Below are 22,812 nucleotides of genomic sequence, written 5' to 3' on the forward strand. Positions count from 1 at the left end.
AGGTGGTTGCCAGAGGCTCGCCGATCGAATGTTCCTTGGGGGGATGGTTAATGGGCGAATACTGTTTGCCACCGACCGAGCAGGGCATAGGAGGGCATTTGTTGGGGACCCAGAGACTCGACGGACATGTTCAGCCACGTGTGAAGCGCTAGTGTCTTAACTTCCTCTGCAGCCTGGAAGAGAGGGGGGAACGCTCATTCAATAGCGTGATGTCTGGAAATCCCAGGAGAGCAAAATGAGAGGTGCGAGGTACAGGATTTGTTGAGACAAGAACCAGGGCGATGAAAGTGAGGCGAAAGAGGAGAGGGCCCGGTCACTTGTGTCGCGAACGCGCATGATTGGCTGGGCACCATGACTAGCACCCTGCATTCCTCGTCTGCCCTGACTGCCTACCATCGCCCATCAGAAACCAGACTGCTCTCTGCGAGAACAAGGCAACCATTCGTGTAGAATTGCATGACGAGCTGGCTCAGGTTCTATCATGCCCCCAGACCGAACCTCTTTCGCTTGGAAACAACAAGCGCCACAGCATTGGCTCCCTGGCGGGCCTCCACCAGTCGCCCCTCTCTCTGAAAGCCTTATTTCATGCTCGAGGCTGCTCAACATCAGACTCTGCTTTCTCTTTCTCATGGACAATTCACATCAATAATAAATATCACTCAGCGTGTCGGGGTTGAACGTCAAGTTCACCAGCTTCTACTCATTGCAATACGTTTGTGACTGCTGTATAGCGCCACTCCACCAACGATGCCTCAAGCCCACACATCCCAGGAGTATTGGCTCCCTGGCTATGGCCTGTCTCGACATATCGTGCTCCGGCAGCTGCAGTATTTCCTGGGACCATCTGCTACAGTCAGACCCTACTCATATCAAGTATGAAGGCACACATATTCCGTACAGCCGGACCAAAGCTCATCCATCCCAGGGTCGAGAAGGCTATCTGATCAACGGTACTCCTCTGACAAAGGTAGATCGACCACAGAAGTCTTCTATCGGACACTGGCTGAAACGATGGCAGGAGCAAATCGAAGACCTTAGACGGCAGTCGCGCGAGTATGAGAGGCAACAGACTATTCGAATGTCCGGCAAAGCCATTGCAACCACCGACTCAGCCGAACCGGACATCAACGAGCCCGTTGCGGTCACTGTCAGCCGACGAAACAATCCCGCTTACTCATCGACATCATACGCGCCTTACCAGCGGTACCGGTGATCAACGGCGATGGGCTAGGCTGGAAGTCGAGCTATAGGAACCTCTTGAGGAAACACCAATTGCTCCAATGTGATCGATGCCCAAAGGGCCAGCAACAGCTCATTCGTGAGAGCATATGATGGTGGGGTTCGCAACAGTCCACCCGAAAGGGTCCGGGTCCTCACGCATCATGGAGGCTTCTGTGTTATCAACATCGGTGTTCATCGAGAATCGCTGGCAAGTCAAAGGCCGTCGTGCGAGGGACTCTGGGGCGTGGGATTGGTCCAGGAAGGTCTGGAAAATTCAGATTGGGTAGACTTGCGTATGTCGTTATTTTTGTCCCAAAAGAGAGAACTTTGCAAAAGCTGGTGCATAGCGAGGGAGCCTGTGGACCGTGTCATTCGGTCTTGGTTTGCAGATTTGTGAGTTTGAGGGTTTGTTAGCGTCGATTTGTTGTCTAGAAAGGACTTCAAACAAAGCGCTGCTGTTGGTAAATATCAAGCCGGTGTACTTTTGGATAACTTTTGCAATGCATGCAAGGCAGACTGGTGGGGTGAAAGTTGTTCAGGAGCCTCTGTAGGTGGTATAGGTCCAAGGCCCAACAAGGACGGGCACATGATAATGCCGCTCTCCTTTTTTGACGTAGAATTTGACATCCACTTCAGGCCAGAAACTCTCGATGCCCTTCTCTTCATACCACGGGCCAATATCGAACTTGATACTCCACGGGGTCCGCTCCCCGTCGTTGAACGTGTCCATAACGTCAGACACAGTTTTCCCCGCAGCGGGCTGCCACTCTCTCACGCGGCCGTCATCGTTCGTAACGGCGGTGAAACTCACACCGGCCTGGGAAGAAGACGTGGAGGTCGATAACAGGGTAAGGGTAGCTGTGAGTCCAGATGCCGGAGTTCCAGAGAGGGTATTGAGGACGTGGCAGGTGATCGGGGACGCCATTTCCTGTGCAGGACGCTTCTAAGCGAAGTAAACAAGCAGACGGGGTTGCAATGAGACCTCCGGCACTGCAGGCAGAATTTATAATTTCCTTTGGAGGGTTTGACGGGCGGAGTATGCCGAAGTGCATTGAAGTGGTGATTTTTTTTTTTTTTGATGCGGCTATTCCAATTGGGGAAACAAGTCCCGCCGAGCATTGCTTATCGAGGCGAACTTCCTTGCAGCACAAACTCAATGGTCCGAGGGTGTACGTATGCCAACGATAATGACGGGTTGTTCATCTCCAACTCTGGAATCCTCTCGATACCCCTGGGGAGATCGTTCCCTGATATAAGTCCCTGGAGAAGGATCCGGCTAGAGTGATCGGTCGAAATGCTACTTCTCTCTCCATGGTGGTACATTTCGTGGTGAGTGGTGCGTTACCCGCCATTGTTATCGGTATATCCCTCGGCCTCTTGTGTATTTGTCACATTGCTTCCTCTTCTTCGCCATCTTCTTCGCTTTGGCCAAGTTCTCGATACTCCTCAACTGTCAGTGGTAGTAATTCGGCTTCCTTTTGTCGCATGACATAACGCATCATTACCCAGGGCAAATACTCGGTAATTTGGTGTTTGATGAAACTTCGCGTAGGAATTGAAAACACATCGTCCAATTCGTCGAGTGTCTTCAGCCGAGTTTCGGGAACGAAAAGGAAGACCAGGAAGACGGCGACAACGTTGAGCACTGCGTATAGGGAGAATGCTCCCTGTGACTTCAAAGCGGTGAGAATTCTCGGAAACGTCAGGGAAAGAACGGCTGCCCAGAAGTTCGCTGTGGCCACAGCAAAACTCATGCCGACTTCTCGGTGTGAAAGAGGGAACACCTCTGCCGAATATGTGTTTGGTACAGGACTGAATCTAGTTAGTGGAAGGACCATCACATCCGAGACCACTTACCCCATCCCGGGCGAATACAGCGCGCAAAATAGATAGATCAAGGTAGCAAGGAGTCCAAAATGTGCCGGGCTTTGCGTTGGTATGCTGAAACTCAGGCCTGCCGCCAGCATCGTTATTGCCATCAGCGGCAAGGTCAGGAGCAACAGTGAACGGCGGCCCAGAGTGTCCATAGTCCACACTGCCGGAAATGCGCCAATAAAATTGACCAAGCCAAACACGCAGGAAGCTAGCAAAGCACCAAAGGTAGAAAATCCGGCGTCAGAGAAGATCTAGAGATGAGGCTTTATGTTAGAAGCCGTTGACAAAGGCTTTGGCCAGGAGTTCTCTAGATGGGCAATGGTCTCAACCTACTGTTGATGAGTAGAAGGCAATGATATTAACTGGAATCTTCGTGTCAGCAGGAGTCATTTAAGAAAACCAGAGAGGCCCATACTGCCACATAGCTGCTGTGAGAGCATAACCACATAAGATGCCGTAATAGCCCGCCGGATCCGGGGAATTGTGAACAACTCGATGATCTTCCCGAAGAAAGAGACATCATCTGGGCCGCTGACTTTTGATCTGGCTCGCCTTTGCACATACGTAGCGTAAACTTCCTTTGCCGCCTGCAGCTCCGTATTTCGCAATTTGCAGAGTGATCGAAACGCCCGATCGTAGCGTTCGCCATGTTTTATGTACCAGGCAGGCGACTCAGCGCAGATGTACAGCATGACGAGCAGAGGTACGATCGGTATGAAGGGCGCTGCAAGTTGTAGCCTCCAAGCTTCGTCGCCATACTGCGAAGGCCGTCAATGTCAGCTCTGATAGAAGATTTGAAGTGAAGAAGCATACATTATAGACTGCTGCATTGGCGACAAATCCGAGAAATATGCCAAAGGCCACCCACATCTGCCACGATACTGCTAATCCGCCGCGAATCGTAGGTGGCGCACATTCTGCAGCATAAACGGATACAGTGCTGGCGTTAATCCCCAAGCCAGCTCCAAGAATAAAGCGAAATGCCAGCAGTTCAGGCCAACTTCGACTGAAAGCAGATCCAAGATTCGAAATCAGGCACAGGGAGCTACCAAAGAAGACGGCCCCTCGTCTGCCTAATCGATTATTGATGGGATCGGAGAGCCAGGCACCACTGCTGAGGTTAGCATAAAGAAGTCGACATAGATTTTGAGGAGTTGGCTTACAGAACCCCTGTGCTGAGATATATGCCGCTATTGATGAGCCCGACGATGAAGGTGTCATGCTTGCTTTTGGACCCAATACCGAACGCCCGTGGAAAATACAGGTTCGCTCCATTCATGCCTGTCTGGGCCCAGCCTTGCTCGATTGCACCGATGGAACAGACTAGAATGGTAAAATATAACATTTTTGGTTGTTGCCATTTCCTGTCGGTCTCGTTCTGTAAGGCCTTCTTCTCGTGGGGGCTCAGGTCCGCGATACTGTCCAACGGGGTTTCACCCCGGAGGACGATAGCAGCCTTTCGTAAAACATCGAGGCAGTGTATCAATCGCTGGGCCTCTGCAAAGCGCTGGACATCATCCAAGGTCGGTTCTCTGGGAAGGTCGACCGGGGACCGAAGTTCAGTTACGGTAGGTGTGTGATGCGAGGATGATTCTGATCCTGATTCTGCGGGTCCGAATTCGACGGACTCGTGATGGTGAGTGTCAGCTTTGGACATGGTTTCAGGCATTTGGTTTGGTTAGTCGAGCGATGCCCCGGACTCGCCACCCATTGTCAGCAAAGCGAAGAGGGCATGGCTTGCGAAGAAGAGAATTTTCAATTGGGAAGACGTTAAATTAGCTGCTGGCTGGCTGTGTTAGCAGAGTTGGCCTTTGGAGCCGAACACCGCCTGGAACCTGGAGTGCTACCCCTCAAAGTCTCTCCGTTGGGAGTGCTGTTGTGTCTGATTCTTATGTACCGTATCGCGACCACCTCGCAATATCCCTTTCGAGACCGGCGAGAGGCTGCATACGTAGGTCTGGGCATCTCGTACACGAGACCTCACACCACGGTGGATGGATTTCATTCTGATGCCTCGTTAGCATCCGGCAGAGCGGCAATCCCACAACCATGCATCTCGATGCCTCAAAGTCGAAAGCTATCCCCTCCTCTTTAACCTTCCTTCGAGGAATGCCTGAAATGCATGTGTCCATGGGCCCCCTGCACTTACCAGTCCATTGCCTTCGAGAATCTACTCTGGTACTACCTGATTCCAAGAAAAAGGAATAGCTACAATTATGTAGGGGCCCTCCAGAGTTTCACACACTTCTCGCAGGGATGGGATCGCGTCGCAACGGTATGTATGCCTTTTGTGGGGAGACGTAATTGTTGAATACCTAGACCCAGATAAGCTCTATCTATAGGACTTGTCTCATCAATGTTGCTGACACTTTTCAAGCAAATCTTACTGCCTCCTAATTTTCCGTGGCTACACCTGCGAGAAACAATTATCTGAGAGACCCAAGGACAAGCGAGCACCTCTACCAGATTGAAGACCTCAGGTCTCCACTCGTCCAACCTTTGCCAGTCCAATATGACAAAACCTTTTCAGCAGCAACGCCGTCTGACCCAGCTAACCCAGCTAACCTTCCTGCACGTTATGAGATTCGGAATTTGACAGAGGCCCACATCTCTCGGGCCCTTGCTATTGTCATGTTCTATTCTCCCGTCTGGTCCGTCGCTTATCCAGAAGGGAAAACGGCACGAATGTATCAAGGGGTCAAGGCTGGCGAATATCTCATTCGGCATCAAATCGAATCGGAACACAGTTTTGGTGTCTTCGACCTGGAATATCAATTCAAGCGGGAAGAGTCCAAGCCCGATGGCAAGCTGTATTGGGATCTCGATGACACCAACCTTGGCCCCGAGGAATTACTCGACCAGATGGACTTCCCCCTCGTCAGCGTCGCGATGGCCTACGATGGCTTCAACGCGCTGGAGATGGACAAGATAGGACTTTTGATCGAAAGTCGCCCGCTGCTTGCAACAGTCTCCCGAGTCCTCGGCGGCGAGATCCTCGCGATGACTCCTGGAAGCCCACAGCAGAGAAACAAGTCTTGATGCGTAACGCAACCAGCACCCGACACGAAGGCAAAGGCATCATGAAGAGGTTGGCTCAATTCCTCATGCGATATGCCGCTGAGGTGGGATTCCGAGGCATTCGGATCGACTGCATCCAAGACGCCGTCACCAAAGTGTGGTCTCAGCCTCCGCCGCCGGTCAAGAGCACGCCCATATCTGAGTTCCATACGAGCGACCTTTACGAAGACGAGCAGGTCAATGGATCTACCCGCAAAGTCAAGCCTTTTGGCGAAGCTAAGCAACGAATCACGAGGATCTTCGTCGACTTGAAACCCAGTGCCAATGGACACATAACAGCTGAAACTTCTCTTCCAACGGTGGCAACTGCTTTGGAGTGAGGACCGGATTTCAGTCAATCTTTGAAGAGCTTTGTTCAACGAGGACACGATTTGCAGCATGCAATGTTGTTTCACTTTTTGGGTTACAAAACCAAGAAATGTTAATCAATTTTGACTCTCATATGAGCGAGGTACAAAGACTCTCGCTCGGCTAATTCTTGACCTTTTCAAAGCCGACAAATTCAGGAAGCGCCGCTCTGATTTCCTGGGCATAAGCAGGAAGCCCACCTGCGTAATTGACTTGCTCGAACGCCTTGCCTGGCATGCTTCCTCCCATGTATGTTGACTTGGTCGTTGGGAACAAACTCCTGTCGGATAACTCGTTGATTTTCTTCTTCCAGGCCTCAGAGGCTTCGGCTGTGGGGTTGATATACTTCAAGCCTTGTCTTTCAATCTGTTTGATGGCGTCGACAATCCAGCGACCCTGGACCTCCACACTCGTGGGGCCATTGCTCAGTAGAGTTGGTCCATGAGGCCCATAGAGATGGAACATATTCGGGTATCCACTAATCGTCGTTCCCAAGTAGGTGTAGGCGGCCTTCTTCCACTCGTCTCGCAGAAAGGTGCCATTAATATTGCGAAGTCCCATTGCTGTCATTCCGCCTATAAGCCCGAAATCAGTAATCACATCGATTTCCACCAAAGATGGCAATATTACCTGTGGTGATATCGAATCCTGTAGCAATACAGATCACGTCGAACTCATGAACCGTGCCATCCTTGAGCTTAATTCCCTTTTCAGTGAATTCCACAATAGGATTGTTCTTAATATCGACGAGTTCAACGTTTGGCCGGTTGAATTGCTCGTAGTAGTTGTACTCGAGACATGGCCTTTTGACACCAAACGGATGTGGTGGTTCCAATGGGGCAAGAAGATCTCGGGTCTTTGCATCCCCAATTCGATAGCGAACATTTCTAGCCCAGAAATCATAGGCCTCTCGATTGGCCGCTGAGTCAAAAAGATAATCCTTGTAATTCCCAAGCCAGAATCTAAACCCGCCGTCGTCCCAGAGTTTTTGATAAAATGCTTCGCGCTCCTCAGGAGTGTCTTCGAAGGTACCTCGCTCGGAGAAGGTGTACAAAAATCCACCAAAGCATTTCTCACGGAGACTGAAGAGCTCTGGATAGTCGGGCTTGGCTCTATTTTGCTCTTCGGCCGTCAGAGGTCTCTTTCGCATTGGAACGGCCAAGTTGGGTGTTCGTTGGAAGACCTTCAAGTGGCCGGCCTTTGGACCCCAGGCCTGTACGATTTGGACCCCAGAAGCACCGGTGCCGATGACGCAACACTTCTGTCCTCTCACGTCGATATTGAGGTCCGGCCAGAAGGACGAATGATGGACGATTCCTTTGAACGAATCAATTCCCGCAAACTCGTCAGGGACATAACGTTTAGCGGCAAATCCAGCTGCGACGACGAAATATTTGGCCTTCGCAGTCCGCCCGTCAGCGGTCTTCACATGCCATCGGCCCTCTTGTGTGTTGAACTGCGCCTCAACGACAACACTCTCGAACGCTGTGTGGCTTTTAATGTCCAATACCTTGTCGCAATGATCAAAGTATGCTCTAAGGTCTTCGTAGGTTGGATAGTTGGAGGGCCACGTCCAGTCTTTGTAGGTCTCTGGGATGGAGAGTTGATACTCGGGAATCTGCCTGAGTTAGTCAGGATTAGTTTGACGTTGCGGAACCCCACCCACCTCAGAGTCGACCATCGCGCCAGGGTAACAATTCCACCTCCAGGTGCCACCCAAGTCGTTGCCAGCCTCGTAGATGACGGTGTTGAAGCCCGCTTTTCGCAACAGGTAAAAGCAAAAGATGCCGCCGAAGCCTCCACCAACAACGAGGGCATCTACTTCGAGATTATCGGCATATGGGCCAGTCTTTGCTCTTCTTCTGGCATATTCCCGAAGCTCTGTCTTGATAGGCATGGTGACTAATGTCCGAATACATAGAACGAACTCGATGCTTTGTGGAAATGATCGATTTCTTAGAGGCCATCAAGGAAATCTGGGGGTTTCAATTTATAGACGAGAGCCTTCCTATTCTCCAGGTTTGACCAAGAGCATCCTTTGCCCCGATGAGCACAACTTACCTTGCGGAATAGACTTAGCCGCGGATCCGCCAAACTTGAAAGCCAGAGTATTGCATCTCTCCGCAATGGCTTACCAAATAATGAGACTGGTGAGGTATCGTAACATGCACCTCATATCCCCCTTCAAGATATTTGCTTCCCTTCCCCAACCCGGGATTGGCCTATTGCACAAGGCGTGCAAGGGACAGGGGGCAGGGATGTCTGGGCCCCTCTTCTAAAACTTCTCCGCTCGAGCTGCGGAACCGACGAATTCCTAGACTTCCACTACTGTGATGCAGATCTACCATTGGGAGTCGGAGCAGACAAAAGTCTCGCTCAAGCGGGAGGTAGACCACGAAGGTCAGCATATCGATTTCGGCAAAGCTAGCCTGAGGTCAGGCACAGATGCTAGTCAAGGGATCAGGATGCCTATAAAATGGGGCCTGACAGGGCCGCATTTGATGGGAATAGGTTCACAGAACAACAAAACGGATTCAACTTAGAAGAAAGAAAGATAAGATGAAGCCGAAGTTAGAAGTCTGGTGATACGAAGCATAGAACCGCGATGTGCACTACAGCCTGCGAGTATTTCTGCTCCACCGTATATTATATCCCAGATTTTTTTCGACCGGCTGCAATGATGAAAACAATCTCCTGTTTGCTTTCTTCCATTTTCGACTTGAAAAGTCCTTCATTGAGAAATTATGAGTCCGAATGTACTCTGAGAGCGCTGAGTGAAACCGGCCCAGTACGAGCCCGCCGCGATCGAGGTCTGCTCTCCTCCATTGATTACAATCCCATAGCTGCCTTACCGATATCACAGTCTATCCACTGTCCAACTCCCGCAAACAGTCTTTCAGGAACGTCGCTGCCAGATACGCCATGTCTGATTTGTTTCCGAGGTTCACAAGCCCTTCAATGCAATACCCACATCTCACCTTTGCCAGATTCACCTCTTCCTCCCAACTCGTCCAGGCGTTGCTGCTCCTCTTTTCCGGTGAATTCAGTTGACTCACAAAGACATAGCCTGCTCGACTGAATGATTGGATGAGCACTACTGTCCATGGTTCCGACAGCAAGGCAACTTGATTCACCGGGTATGTAAACTCGCGTGCTGTTGGGAAAGATAGAGCAGGCCCGTGCAAAGAACACCGACACAGCTCAGATATTGTGATGGCACTGTTGATTCTCATCCCCCATGAGAAATTGGACACTCGGCGCATCTCTCGCTGTGGCAGCTCACTCAAGTTAGCAGCATCCATCTCTTCGACAACGTCCGCGAACAGTATGACTCCTAACTGCCAGTGTCCTGCGAGAACAATGTACCACGATTGAATGCGGGATGGAAGCTCGTGATGTCTCGCCATACATTGGGATATGAATTTCCCGTAAGATCGATTCCAGAATGTAAAGACGCTCAGTGTGTCTTCGATTGCCGCTTCAAGCGCCTCGCTCCTGGCTCTCCTAGACATCAGTTTCTGTATTTGGCCCACCTTTCGAAACAGCAATACTTTGACAGGTGCTGCATCACACAAGATTGCGGCCGCTTCTTCAAGGGTGCAGTGCCATTGATTTGCCGCTAAATTTTCCAATTTCTGGAGATCCTTCGTCTCCAGGAAAAACCTGCCCCAGATATCAGATGAATGGGATTCTTTCGGTGTGCCTTCACGTCCAATCCCAGGATCCCAGCCATCTAAATCAATGCCCATCGAAGTTTGGGCTGCGACTCCGTCAGTCGAACTGTAGGTGGAAGATCGGCGTGTTCTCTCCCATGGGTCCGAGGTCTCAATGCTGCTGTCCTCGTCCGATACCACAAGTGGTCGTTGGAGCATTGTTGACGAAATTGTATCGAACATTATAGCCAACCAGGACAGGAGTTTGAAGGTCTCCTGGTGTTCTTGACTAGGAATCGCACCTTCCAAGGGCTTGCGCTCTGATTCCGATAGTTTTCCAAGCCTCGGAGATGTCGCTTGTTTCTCAAGCTGTCGACCGTATTGCTCCCACTTCCAACGAGAAGACAATATCTGCCTTGAAGCAGCCTCGAGAAATATTGGAGGCCCATCTGCATTGATGATTTCTTGGAGAGCCTCCCATTTCGCATCGAGGCTATTATCCAATGAATTCGGCTTGCCCTCAGCAGATGAAATTGACATTTCTGGCTCCATCCCTCGAGCTGTATTTCGCTTCTGGTTGCGTCGTGTCCAGTTTGTACTCTGACGCCAATCGTCAATGTTGAGTGGCCGTTGAGTCAAAGAAAAGATAATATTGGCAAATGCAAGTCTGTAGGATTGGATACCAGCAGCCTCCTGCAAGGCCTGGCGAGCTTGATTCCACAGCGTCTCCTGCACCGATCTTCCAAACTCGTCGGCGGCTGGGAGATTCATCTCTCCCGGGACACTGGACATGGAGGCAAAGAATGGGGAATGATCTCGAATCTTGCCTCTCTCGCCCGATTGCGCCCATTGTACTCCGAAAGCCATCACAGCCGCGTTAAGGGCCTTCCCCGCCAACAAACTTTCTGTTTTCGTCAGTCCTTTCCCAGGGAGACTGCTGGAAAACTGATCGAGACTGCACACTCTTTTATATATCCGATTCGACCATTGTGGTCCCCAAACGCCGGGAAGGACTCCTGAGAAATTGGAGTTCGTCTGCGGATAATCGACTCTGATAGTGCCACGCGGGAGAGTGTACGGGCAATTCCTCTCCGTTAACCAGCACGAAAGGGCATTTTCCATGCTGTCATGGTATACTCGCAGCCAGTTCTGGGTCAACAACCAACGATTGACAGCCAAAGCTGGGCCATTAGATGAAACTAAAGACGACGAAAGACCGTCGTCGGAAGTTTTTGAAGTCGGGACGCTTTCTGACAATGTCCATGGCAAAGAGGAACCCATTTCGGATTCCCACACTCCAGTGTATGCAGAGCTTTGGTCGGTGTCCATTTGGGCAATTTCCTCTGGATCTGTCTCGACTCGACTTTGTTCTTGGAAACTATCCACAGAAGGTCGAAACGGAAGGTTATTTGTGCTCCCACGACTTTCGGAGAGCACGTTTCCCATACCTGACACATGAGGTTGCCAATTAGATGATTGGTTTGTCGCGAAAGCACCCCTGGTGAAATCATCCTCCTGGTGGATAGAAGTCAAAAGATCTTCCTCGAAAGCAAGTTCTGGCGTTTCCCCAATGTTGAACAATCCTCGATTTACTGGATCAATATCGAAATTGATCTTGTCGAGGTCTGAGAATGACCGATCAGAAGTGCTCCCTTGGGTTGGCGAGTTTGTCGATGGCTGGGAGGTAACACGAAAGGATGATTGTCTGGACACGTCGACATGGCCAAAATGTTGAGTCCGCTTCTTATTGGCCTTGATCGTCTTGGGCAATGCAAGTTCGAGCCATTCGAACGTGCATTCTCTTCCATTCCTCTGACAGTTGGAACATTTTGCTGCCGGAATACGCGAATTAGCATGGCGGACGGTTGATCTCCCCGTTGAGGCAGGAAAACTGCTGCCGTCTGCATCGGTGTGCTCTGCTCTGATAGCAGCGTCGCACGCTCGTTTCGCTTTTCTGCATTGATCGCAGCTGCTGTTTTGGCGGCGCCGAACCCTCTTCACAACAATTGACCGCTGCTCCATCCTTGGTGACTCTGAAGCTGAAGAGAATGTGAACTACATCGTCTCTCTTTCCTTGGATCTCAACAAAATTGCGAAGTGCCAATCCAGGCTTGGTCATCTCAGCATGCAGCAACATTCGTCCGTTTCTTTCGCCCCGTTTCCGACCCCCGCAATAAGCAAAAACGCGGGGAAGAGGACCATCTACGATCCTTAGCCCCCTGTCTAAACGACCCGTCACTCTCAAATTTTGCTCTAGGTGCAATAGACGGTCCGACCAATGCTCGGAGAAGAGGGTTCCCCGGACCTGACGGTACAAAACGGCCCCGTCATCTTGGTACTAGTCGATCGGGAGACACCGGCGAAGGCAGATAGCATCATGTCTGAACGTGGAGACCCTGTCATAAGGCCTGACGACGAAATATTGATTATACAGTACACTTGAGCCGATCTATCTGGCATTGCATCCGGAAGATCAAGTCCAAGCATACCAAGATTGACTGCAACAAACTTAGGAGTCTTTGGTCTCCGCGCTGATTTCGCAAATTCAATGGCAGACATGACTGCTCCCCATCTCGAACAAAAGCAAAAGAACTGATACATTTACTCTGTCTCAGAGAAGAAAACCTTGAATCGAAGTGTCCCTTATGTACCGAGATCTCTAGAGACATTCAAGTCTCTAAATTGAGCCTTGAAGTTACGCAGCTCTCGATTTCTTTCCGATCGGTTCTCAAAAGTTCATTCCATGATTAAAAGCAGCAATCACTACTTCAGGCATGCTTCAACAGTCATGTCGTCTATGTGTCTGAGGTATACAAGCTTTCTAATGCCTTAACTTTTGGTCGATCTTGTTGGTATCATCGTCGACATTAGAGCGGCTCAAGGAAAACCCATAGACAGGGCCGGGATAGCATGTTTTTAACCTTCGTCCCAGTCCTTCCCTATCAGCGCTTCCGACATTATACGAGGTCAACCCCTATTTTACGTCCCAGGACGGATTCTTGTCTGTGTCTTCCGACGGGAAATTCCTCGTAGAAAATTTAACCTGGTAGGACGGGATCCCATGTTGCAGCCTTGGCCTTGACCCCTGCCTTCACAACTGATTCGAAAAGCCTTCCATACTACTGCGTCGAGAAAGATTTTTATTTCAGCCCTATCGCGATGGGAAATTGACATTTCTGCGGAAACCTCCTGCTCACAGGCGCCGATCTTTCATGCTGAAAGTCGCGCGTCATCAACTCAAACTTATTGGACATGGGATTTCTGAGTCAAGCAATACGAGAAATGGCGGTGAGGGCCTTATGCTGAAAATACGAGAAAGAGGTCGGAATCAAGTTCTGGACTCGGGAGGAAAGTCTCTGCGACGAAAGCTTTTCTCGAGCACCAATTCTGCACGACATCAATTCACAACGTCTTTTGCCCAGACAACAACGGAACACTGTGATTCGGCCTATACTCGATACCCAAAATGCGGCACGGCGTCCTTTCGACCATTTTATTCTCGGCAAGGATCATTTAGCTCGAGGTCTCATCCCCTTGCTCTATTGTGTTGCCCGGTTGGGATAATGGTCATATCCGATATCCTGCCGACCGCAATTCGCCACAGACTTGGAAAAATATCGATCTCTATTGCCCGCAGAAGGCAAAGCATCAGTGAAAATTGTTTTAGTTTTTTTTTTTCTTTTTGGAAGAGAAAAGACATCAACACATCATCAGGATACGAAGTCAGAGAGAACACTAGAAAATGTACCGCTGTACGTCAAATGTAATGGACTTTGCAAAGCAGCTCACCAAAACTCTGGACTATAGGAACAATCCATTGAGAGATCCTCGCTTTACCCTGCATGACATGACTGGTTCACCAAGAATACAGCCAGCCACTAGGAACGCAGTATCGACACTTTCACTGATCCGCGCTGTATATGCAGCACTGGAAGACCGTCGGTAAGAGGAGCCCGGCTTTAACATGCGTTTTCCCCACGTCGGCTCGACAGGCTCTGCAGTCCTACATTCCCACTATGCCGCCCGGCTCTGCAAAGGCATCTGGGCAAACTTCCAAATGAGACTGCCAAAACTATGCATGCTATATACAGGTGGCAAATATGGTCTCTCTTCAGCTCATGGAGAGCAGTCCACTCACTCTCACCATAATTGTCACCCAACTTGGCTCTTTTCCCGCCCTGCAGGCACGAGTGGCCTCGCGCAATCTGCCCAGATTGTATGTGAATTGGCTCACCAACATTTGGGCTTTTGTTCAACTGTTCCTTCTCGACAAGACCTTGTATACGGACGGGATTCCAAATACCCTGTCTTCCGGGATCCCCCGGCGTCTGACAGAGCTCTATCGAGACCAAAATCCAGGATAGCTGACATGGTTGTGGCGAGTAAGCTCCCTGTCCAAACCATTAGCGAATTCCTGATGTGGCCTCAGGTCGGTCTTTCCCTCCAGATTGAACTAGCCTAGAATTGCACCTGAACTCCAAGCATGGGTCTGCTCTATCTCTTCCCAACAAGCAAAGATGCTTTGTCGATCAAAGTTCACAATTTCTCTACTTATCATACAATAACCCTAGTGCAGGTCAAAGTTCAGGCCCAGCAATCCGCGTGTGTAAGAGAAGTTCATCCATTGGTATGTGACTGGACACGATACTGGTCCTTGTAGATCATGTTCATAGCATGGGACCAAAGACGGTAAGAGCTACAATAGCTGCCTAAGACCGTGGTCTTGAGAGGGCAATATGACCAGAACTTACATAGTTACACAGACATCCTCTTCGACAACATGCTGCTGACTATGCAAGGAAACGTGGAATACCTAAATTGCCTGGAATACTCTCACCCAATCGCCGATGGGGACCCAGCATCGCCATACAAAACCAAGCCTGATCCCGTGGGTCTCCCTTTGGGGGTGGTCTCTCCCTTGCTACCTAACCTACCCTTTTGTCAGTCCTCTCTATTGAAGGATTGGGGGACTGCTTAACTAAGCGCACAGGCTCCAGGCAAAAATGACCAGGTCAGGAGTGCCTATTCCTTCCTCCTAAATCTGATAGCCTCACCCTGTTGGCGATGAAGGGGAGAGGACTTTTCCGAATAGGTTCCCCCGGCCATGAGCTCATAGATATCACTTCCAGGTGTATTTTCCGTAACAGATCACTCTCCCTAGGTTAAGAATGTGGAGACAAACTCCGTCTTTCAGTCTGCGATTCCTATCCAAGTCATCGTAACTGCTTGACCTCCCTACCTCATACCTTCGGGCTTGCTAGAGAGGCTGGGGAGTTCAACTGATCAACCTATTAGCTACCAAATACCTTCCATTCTTCAGCTTGACCTGGCCATAAACGAGGGAGGCAGCATCGACCTGAGGCCGGGTGCATGGCTGAGGAATAGAACAATCAAAGCATGTTCTACACTCCTCTTCTCCTTCCTCTAGAGGCTTTTTCACTCAACGGTGTGCCTTCCAATTCGACCAAGAGCAGAGTCATTGGCTACAATACTCCTGAGAAGTTCGGCAGACGATAACCAATCGCTCTAGCCCAAACTTGCACATGGTCCTCAAAGATTCGACCCAGGCGAAGACGTGTGGATAGAAGAGTCGAGGCAAGAGGGATGAGGGAATGCAATACAAATCAGGCGTCTCGGTCGGCCTATCTGGAACCCATCGTCTGTAATCTGATATCTACAGGCAGTGACAGACGAAACATTAACCACAGCCGTCAGTTATCGCAATCCATCTATCCATCGACCCGCAAGCTCAGACATAGGAAGGAGGAGGCAATTGTACGCGGGGAGTGAAAGAAGGGAGGGGGGGAAAACATACAACTGCAACTACAACCACAATTACGGGAGACCAGGAGCGCGCATAGTACGGTAAATCCAGTTCTAGCCCTTTGGTGCCTTGACTTGGCTGCCGTAAGTCGTAACTGGACGCTGTGATTGTGGTGCTGGTGCTGCTAGTGAGTAGGGACCGGGGTCCATCCTGGTCACCATTCCCGCTCACGAAAGAAATTCTCCATCAAACCCTCCGCCTCAAGGCCCAGTACAATCCCAATAGAAAGCAGACCGGGTCTGATCACGGAGGGTATGTGGTACAGCAACTCACTCTGCAACTTGAAGTTGGATTCCCATGGGAGATGAGTCCGACTTTGGCCTCATCGATCACCAAAACGCCATCACCGATGCCATCAAAGTCTCTACTCCATACCACGCACTTTCTTTGCCTTGAATACCATATGCTTTTTGGGGGGGTTGTGACTTCACGAGATCTCGACTATTCCATCTGCCGGTTTTGCCCTTTCTTCCGGACAAAGCAAGAAGCTATCTAGTCTTGACCGCTGATTCAGCGGGATCAAGCAAGCTCCAATTTCGCACAATCTCTCCGTGGCTGAATCGGAATCTTGCGCCTCCATGAAATTCACCACTCCCTGAATTGACCCATGACCATTCTGAATATCACAACTTTTCCAGGTTGGGAAGGAAAAAAAAGAAAAGGATTTGTTGGTAACCATAGCCGTGACAAGTTTCGATGTGTCTCAGGTTGGCTCTGTGTACTGAGAGACCTCCAAACAAATTCGTAAAAGTACAATTTGGAAGTCGTCGAACAGTACCCATTCATCGAGGATGGATGTCGAGATTGCCGTCGAATTGAAAGAAATTGGTCCGTCGTCAACGAAAGAAAGGTTTTTGATGTGCCCTTCATCTGAAGTAGATGCTCACATCATCTGGTCTTGAGTCATGCCTCCGGTAGTCTCCTGTCCTTCCATGGCTTCACCGCCGTTGGCATTGGTATATTTGACGTAAGTCAATCCAAGAGGCCGGCCGCCGTACACGTAGCCCGTGAATTTTGCTATTAGGAAACAAAGGTTAGCTGGGCGATTGGTGAGAAAAAGCAGAAAAGAGACTCACAAATGGCAGTCTCAGCATTTTCAGCAGTGTCAAACTCGACCACGCCAGTTCCTCGAGATCGTCCATTCGGCTCATATTGGATTTCTGCACGTTCGACTTTGCCAATGGTGGTGAAGAGTTCAACCAAGTCCTCGTTGCTGGTCGACCATGGAAGCTGGAGGGTTGTTAGTTTGAGCTTGGATTAGATTGAGAAGACACCCACATTTCGGACATAGATAGTCTGGCTTCTCTCCCCTCCAGAGGTTGCAAAATCGGTGAAGGGGTTGGGAGCGACTTGTTCTTGAGCACCACCATAGCCACCTCCTCCGTAGCCACCTCCATATCCGCCCCGAGAATAACCACCACCAAAGCCTCCACGAGCACCGAAACCACCTCCTCTAGGGCCACCATAGCCACCGCGCATGCCGTATCCTCCCTGGAAACCTCCTCGTCCTCCGTAGCCCATGCCACCGGTGCTGCCTGCGTATCGATCTTCTCGAACTTCGAGCGCGCGACCATGCCAATCGTAACCGTTGAATTGTGCAATGGCATTGCGAGCGTCGTTGGCAGATTCGAATGCGACGATGCCCGTGCCTTTTGGTCGACCGGTAGGATCCATATGGACATCAGCTCGAATAACACCGCCTTCCTGTGCTGCGAGCTGTGAGATTTTTCTGTCACTAGACCATCGAGAATGGAGAACGTACCGGCCTGGCGGAACAAATCCTTTAGATCCTGCCATCCGACATTGAATGGGAGCTGTGAAAACATCAATGTCAACAAATCCTTCATCAAAGCTTGGTCAATCACAGGACGGAGAAACAAACATTGGAGACGTAAAGTTGTCGGCTGCCACCGCCACCGCCACCAACACCACCCCCCATGGCATAGCCTCCACCGTAACCGCCTCTTGGGCCGCTTCCAAAGTCACCGCGGCTGGGTGGACCGGTAAATCGTGGTTCGGTTTCGCGGTCCTGGTCGATAAATGTCTCTGTCAACAAACATCATCCCAAAAATTTATGAGGAATCAAGACCTGCGTACCTCTCGGACATAGACAAGACGGCCCATAAGACTCTGATTGCTGAGTGTTTGAATGGCTTGTTGGGCTTGTTCCCTAGTTGCGTATTCCACAATCCTACACATGTTAGGAAACCGTGGGCCAAAAACGTCAGAAAAATGGAACTCACCCGCATCCCTACATAAACCCGTGGACCAGGTCCAACCCGTCAATCCAACGTCCAACAAGAAATAACCAAAAAAAGGAAGACCAGTAGAACCAGCCGCATCACACAATGGCGCCCACCTTCGACATTCCATTCGGAAGAAGTAAGACATCGGCAAAGAGAACTTCTCCAGCTAGATGAGGGATCAGCAAGCGGTCAAGGATTTTGAAATGTAAAGCAAATAAAACGAACCCTGTCTCATGAAATCTTTAAGATGGTGCCATTTGACATCGTAGGCCAAGTTTCCAACATAGACCCGACGATCTTGTTGAGAAGCCTCTCGTACCGACTGCATCATTTGTTCTTTAGCGGCAGCTCGATCTTCGAATGACCTCGGTGGTCCTCCACCTCTACCAGCGTAGCCTGGCCCTGAGTATCCTCCAGATGCGTTCGGTGCACCGCTCATGGGACTTCGAGATCGACGATCACTTCGGCGATAGTCGTCGCCTCGACTGCGAGAGCGGCTACGGGGTGAGTAGGAGCGTCGACTTCGTCGTGGACTGCGCGATCGGCGACGGGGGGAACGAGATCGGTCTCTCTGTAAGTGGTCAGAAAAGGGTCTCGCGAAAGCGATCATGACGGTGCGATGGGCGCAAATTGAGGGTGAAATTTAAAGATCGCGCAGGTTAAGACATGACTGTGGAGCATGTGAAAGATAAAGATCGACTGATTGTCCGGCATAAAATGAGAAAGTGAAATCCGCCTTTCTGTTTTATGTGTTGCAGTGAAGGGCATAAGGCAGAAGTGGACCCAGGCCAGGTGGAAATCGATGCTCGAAAGTCAGGTATTTCTCGTCACTCTTCATTTTGACCATGACCGCCTCGATCTGTGCCCGGAACAAAGAATCGTGTAACTTACTGCACGGTCACCAGGTTAGCCAACAAATTGATTCAGCCAGAAAGATCAGAGGAAAGAGACGGAGAAGATGATGTGGACAGGGTTGAATTTGATGCAACAGGAATGGGAACTGGCAACGCGTAGGGCAGTACAGAGTAAGGACGGGCCAAGCTGGTGAGAGAGCAGATCCGACGGAGGACAGGCTAGACTGGGGCACAGAAAAATTGATGAAGAGAGACACACCCATGATTATCGATTGCCGAGAGCTCGTGCGGCTGGTTTCAACTGTTGACTCTACAAGATCAGGATCGCATGCACGAAAATGCAGGAGGGGAGGGGGGAGGAGGCCAGCTAACAAGGTTTCCCGAGTGGTACAAGGGGCTGTCCGGAGTGATCGCAAAACGCGGGTTGCTCAATTCGTATGAGTGGAGCGAGTTCTCAGGGCCTCAAAATGGTCGGAGGCAAAGAAGGTCAGGATTCTGTCGCAGGGCACAATCTGACAGAGCCTCAGCGGCGCGTCTTCAAGCCCGATTTTCGCACAGAAAAAAATGTCTGGCTGCTGCCCGTATGGTCGGATAAAATTTTCTCTCGCAGAAATGAAGGCGGGGCCCGAGCGAAAGCAAGTTAGAGCGAAGTCGAGTGGAGACTAGGTATGGCAGGCTTGACGTTGTACGTAGGGCCGATGTTTATTGGAGAGACGGACTTTGATAATAGTGGTAATGGAGGGAGGAGAAGGGTTTGATGTTGTTTGTTTTCGGCCAGTGTGATGCTGAAATTGGAAACCTGTATGGTCCACAAGTCAGTCAGCAACGTCAGCCCTCAAGAGTTTTTCCTCTGCGCGGATCCATATGGCCCTCTTCAATATGGCAAGCCAGGGATGTTTTGGATTCTGTCTAAGCGGCTCTATTTTGCCTATTCACAATTTTTTGCAGGGTATGTGACCAACCAGGAAGGCCGAAGCTTCAGTCCAATGGGCTAGGGCTTTTTTGTTTGCAGCAATGCCTAACGGGGATTTGCAAAAGAAAAAGGATAGCGCAAGGGTCGGAAGGTATGGAGGCGATCGAGTCAGCAGCGAACCGGGCACACAGGGCAGTGTTTTAGGGCCTGAGGACCAGAGTTCTCGCGTGGCCGGGGTGCCAGTGGATGGATGGAGGAGGGACGGAGGGAGTTGGATGAGCAGCGTTGGGCAACGGTTGGTCGGATAGCGAGGTGCTAGATGTTCGGATGAGAATGTTTTGGAGTGCAGCTGCGGCTATAACGCAGGATGGAGGACGATGCAGGTTTTGTCGCGGGTAAAAGCCAGACTGAGCGCAGTACGATGCAGCCTGAGAAGTGTGACGGAGGATGGGAAAAGCTGAGGGACGTCGTCTGAGTGGGTGTTGGCCTTGGCGCTAGCGAAATCTTGACTGCGCCCTCACAACTAGCACGTTGACGACCATCGTGCTAGCAGTTCTTCAGTAGAGCACCCTGTCGATGTCTCTTCTTTCTGTCAACTCAGCCATTCCGTGTCTTGTCTTCACATTGCACCACGCTGCCAGGTGAGAGCAGAGCAGAACACAGCAAGACATGCCACGACAACAACGACGGCACCGCGCAGCACAGCAAAAAAGCACAGCAGTTCGCAGATCCCGCCAGGCCAATTCCCACCCTTGTCTCTTGTGTTGAATACCCCATCCCAGCACACTGCAAGCTTGCCCTCTGCACTATCTCTCACTGGGGTCCACTCTCCGCTGCGCTCTGCCCCCTAGTACAAGATTCTCTCGGGTGGCATCCTCGAAACACCCCCAGAATGTGCATCTTATAGTAGCAGCGCACCACCTTACACTTGCGCAATATCACCGCGCCAGGGGCTTCCTCCCGCATCCGAACAAATGCCATGTTCTAGGGACTTAGTTTCGCGCGCTTCCGGCCGACGCTCGCATATCCGACCACGCCCACCATCTTCCTCTGAACATCCACCTCTGGCTTAGGTGATCATGGGCACGGGGCAGGTACCACTTGCTCAGATGCAGCTACGGCTAGGGCTACGTTCGATGCGATTGCAAATGGAAAAAGGTAATCTAAACAATGTAGATCAGTCGAAAAAAGATCCTACCTCTTTCCACATGATCTAGGGGCAGGAGAGCTCGAGACAACTCTGCTGCATTGGTGTGGTGTTGTGTTGTATGTGTTGTTTATTTAATTTGGCATTGCCAGTAGTAGTTCGCTTGTAACAAAGAGTGTGACGTGCTCTCCAATCAATTGTACTTGTAACAAACCCTCCAATGAGCTTCAAACCCATGGAGTGCGTTTTTACTCTTTCCTCCTCTCAACTATCAGGCATTCCTTGTCCAAGGGAAGTCGGCACCGGTGGCCTAAGTCAATTGACATGAAAAGACAAGGATTTGGGCGACTAGTGACGACTAAGTTGGCATTGTGGTGGCGCAAATGGAGCCCTACAAGCCCGTGCCGTAGCCCGCCATGTACCGATTTTGACAAGTTAGCAGGAAACTAGGAGTCGTATCGGGTGTACTTTGCACCCATCTTTGATGGCGGAGGGCATATCGAGTGCCTGGGAATTAATCATCGAAGCAATGGATGCCCCGCCACGGCGGCTGCGGGCTAGATGGGAAAAAAGTCTCTAGTCACACATGTCGCAAAGACCCAAGCACGTTTTAGTGAGCTTTTTCAGGTGGGCTCCACGCAAGCCACAGTGGCGAGAGAAAAGAAAGACCGTCGAGAAATGCCCAGGCCGAATCGGCGCACAGCAGAAGCGCGGAACAAGAGACTTGGAAGGATTCGATGATGGGCCGATGGATCAGCGCCAACGATCCACCGGACCAAAGCATCCCCGACCCCCCTCAACAACCATCTTTCGACTTCGCTCTTAAGGGCTGCTCGGCACAAAGGAGAGAAGAAGGCATCTATCTGGGCATCCATTTAAATGATTCTGATCTCTACCGTCCTCGACTGGACGAACCATATATCAATCACGTGGGGATGATCTCCTCGCAGCTTCTACCGCGTTCCTTTGTCATCAGGCACCATGTCTGCTCCGCCCTGAATTCCTGGAATAGGGGCTAATCGCTGTTCTCTGGCTGATGTGATCGACCTCGATAAGACACAGGTACATGTGCATTGTAACATCACCGTCCGGTAGGAATTCATTTGGCATATTCTTGACCGAGCAATGCATCGTGGCACAGCTCCCTGTCCTATCCCGATGGCCCTCTACCTCGGCAAAATGGAAAATCTGCCACTAAGCGGCGTGACGGTGTGGATTTTCCCCCCTGCATTAAAACATCCCAAATCATCAAGACAGGCTAATTGGAGCTGCGGGATGAATGTGGAAGCTTTGTACTGTTTCATCTTCTAGCTGTGTTGGTGATGCTCCGATACAGCTGCGTGAACTACGCACAGCCCGGAGCAGTTCCCAAAAGCGGAGCATGGGACGAGGGATCGCCTTTACAGTTTGTTCTTCTTTGCCCGTGCGTAGCAGTAGTTCGCGACATCAGGAACTGCGTCACAGTCAAGAAATCCTTGTTACACACTTCGTAGTCGCGGCCGGCTCCACTCCTTTTGCTTCAGTTTCCGCCAAGAATCGGTAAGGCTGAAGGGCCAAAACGTAAAAGGCGGCGGGCAGCTCAGGCCCGTGGCCATCGGTGTCTGGCTTCAAGCATCAAGCCACCCAAGCTAGCCTCACCTTCCCGTCGCAAAA

At 50.6% G+C, this 22,812-nt stretch overlaps 8 protein-coding genes across 8 annotated transcripts; 3 read left to right on the top strand and 5 right to left on the bottom strand.

Annotated features, from left to right (window-relative positions):
- Positions 1–747: 747 nt before the first annotated feature.
- Positions 748–1,213, top strand: Z518_09814 (uncharacterized protein; the record flags this gene model as incomplete). The annotated part of the gene is made up of 3 exons (XM_013412431.1): positions 748–873; positions 926–967; positions 1,019–1,213. The coding sequence occupies 3 exons, from the start codon at positions 748–750 to the stop codon at positions 1,211–1,213; spliced, it is 363 nt and encodes a 120-aa protein (XP_013267885.1).
- Positions 1,214–1,756: 543 nt separating this feature from the next.
- On the bottom strand, positions 1,757–2,146 carry Z518_09815 (hydroxyisourate hydrolase; the record flags this gene model as incomplete). Its single annotated transcript, XM_013412432.1, has 1 exon — positions 1,757–2,146. The coding sequence occupies one exon, from the start codon at positions 2,144–2,146 to the stop codon at positions 1,757–1,759; it is 390 nt and encodes a 129-aa protein (XP_013267886.1).
- Positions 2,147–2,609: 463 nt separating this feature from the next.
- Positions 2,610–4,753, bottom strand: Z518_09816 (uncharacterized protein; the record flags this gene model as incomplete). The annotated part of the gene is made up of 6 exons (XM_013412433.1): positions 2,610–3,033; positions 3,079–3,347; positions 3,430–3,458; positions 3,512–3,854; positions 3,910–4,207; positions 4,260–4,753. The coding sequence occupies 6 exons, from the start codon at positions 4,751–4,753 to the stop codon at positions 2,610–2,612; spliced, it is 1,857 nt and encodes a 618-aa protein (XP_013267887.1).
- A 974-nt stretch (positions 4,754–5,727) lies between these two features.
- On the top strand, positions 5,728–6,135 carry Z518_09817 (uncharacterized protein; the record flags this gene model as incomplete). The annotated part of the gene is made up of 1 exon (XM_013412434.1): positions 5,728–6,135. The coding sequence occupies one exon, from the start codon at positions 5,728–5,730 to the stop codon at positions 6,133–6,135; it is 408 nt and encodes a 135-aa protein (XP_013267888.1).
- A 41-nt stretch (positions 6,136–6,176) lies between these two features.
- Positions 6,177–6,494, top strand: Z518_09818 (uncharacterized protein; the record flags this gene model as incomplete). The annotated part of the gene is made up of 1 exon (XM_013412435.1): positions 6,177–6,494. The coding sequence occupies one exon, from the start codon at positions 6,177–6,179 to the stop codon at positions 6,492–6,494; it is 318 nt and encodes a 105-aa protein (XP_013267889.1).
- A 151-nt stretch (positions 6,495–6,645) lies between these two features.
- Z518_09819 (uncharacterized protein) lies at positions 6,646–8,419 on the bottom strand (the record flags this gene model as incomplete). Its single annotated transcript, XM_013412436.1, has 3 exons — positions 6,646–7,097; positions 7,153–8,140; positions 8,189–8,419. 3 exons carry the CDS (start codon positions 8,417–8,419, stop codon positions 6,646–6,648), a joined length of 1,671 nt encoding a protein of 556 aa, XP_013267890.1.
- Positions 8,420–9,386: 967 nt separating this feature from the next.
- Z518_09820 (uncharacterized protein) lies at positions 9,387–12,197 on the bottom strand (the record flags this gene model as incomplete). The annotated part of the gene is made up of 1 exon (XM_013412437.1): positions 9,387–12,197. The coding sequence occupies one exon, from the start codon at positions 12,195–12,197 to the stop codon at positions 9,387–9,389; it is 2,811 nt and encodes a 936-aa protein (XP_013267891.1).
- Positions 12,198–16,882: 4,685 nt separating this feature from the next.
- On the bottom strand, positions 16,883–18,855 carry Z518_09821 (uncharacterized protein; the record flags this gene model as incomplete). Its single annotated transcript, XM_013412438.1, has 8 exons — positions 16,883–17,016; positions 17,076–17,229; positions 17,278–17,708; positions 17,762–17,813; positions 17,882–18,028; positions 18,097–18,250; positions 18,345–18,411; positions 18,471–18,855. 8 exons carry the CDS (start codon positions 18,853–18,855, stop codon positions 16,883–16,885), a joined length of 1,524 nt encoding a protein of 507 aa, XP_013267892.1.
- Between the last annotated feature and the right edge of the window lie 3,957 nt (positions 18,856–22,812).

The sequence above is a fragment of the Rhinocladiella mackenziei genome, assembly GCF_000835555.1.
Source record: "Rhinocladiella mackenziei CBS 650.93 unplaced genomic scaffold supercont1.8, whole genome shotgun sequence".
Taxonomy (NCBI): Eukaryota; Fungi; Ascomycota; class Eurotiomycetes; order Chaetothyriales; family Herpotrichiellaceae; genus Rhinocladiella; species Rhinocladiella mackenziei.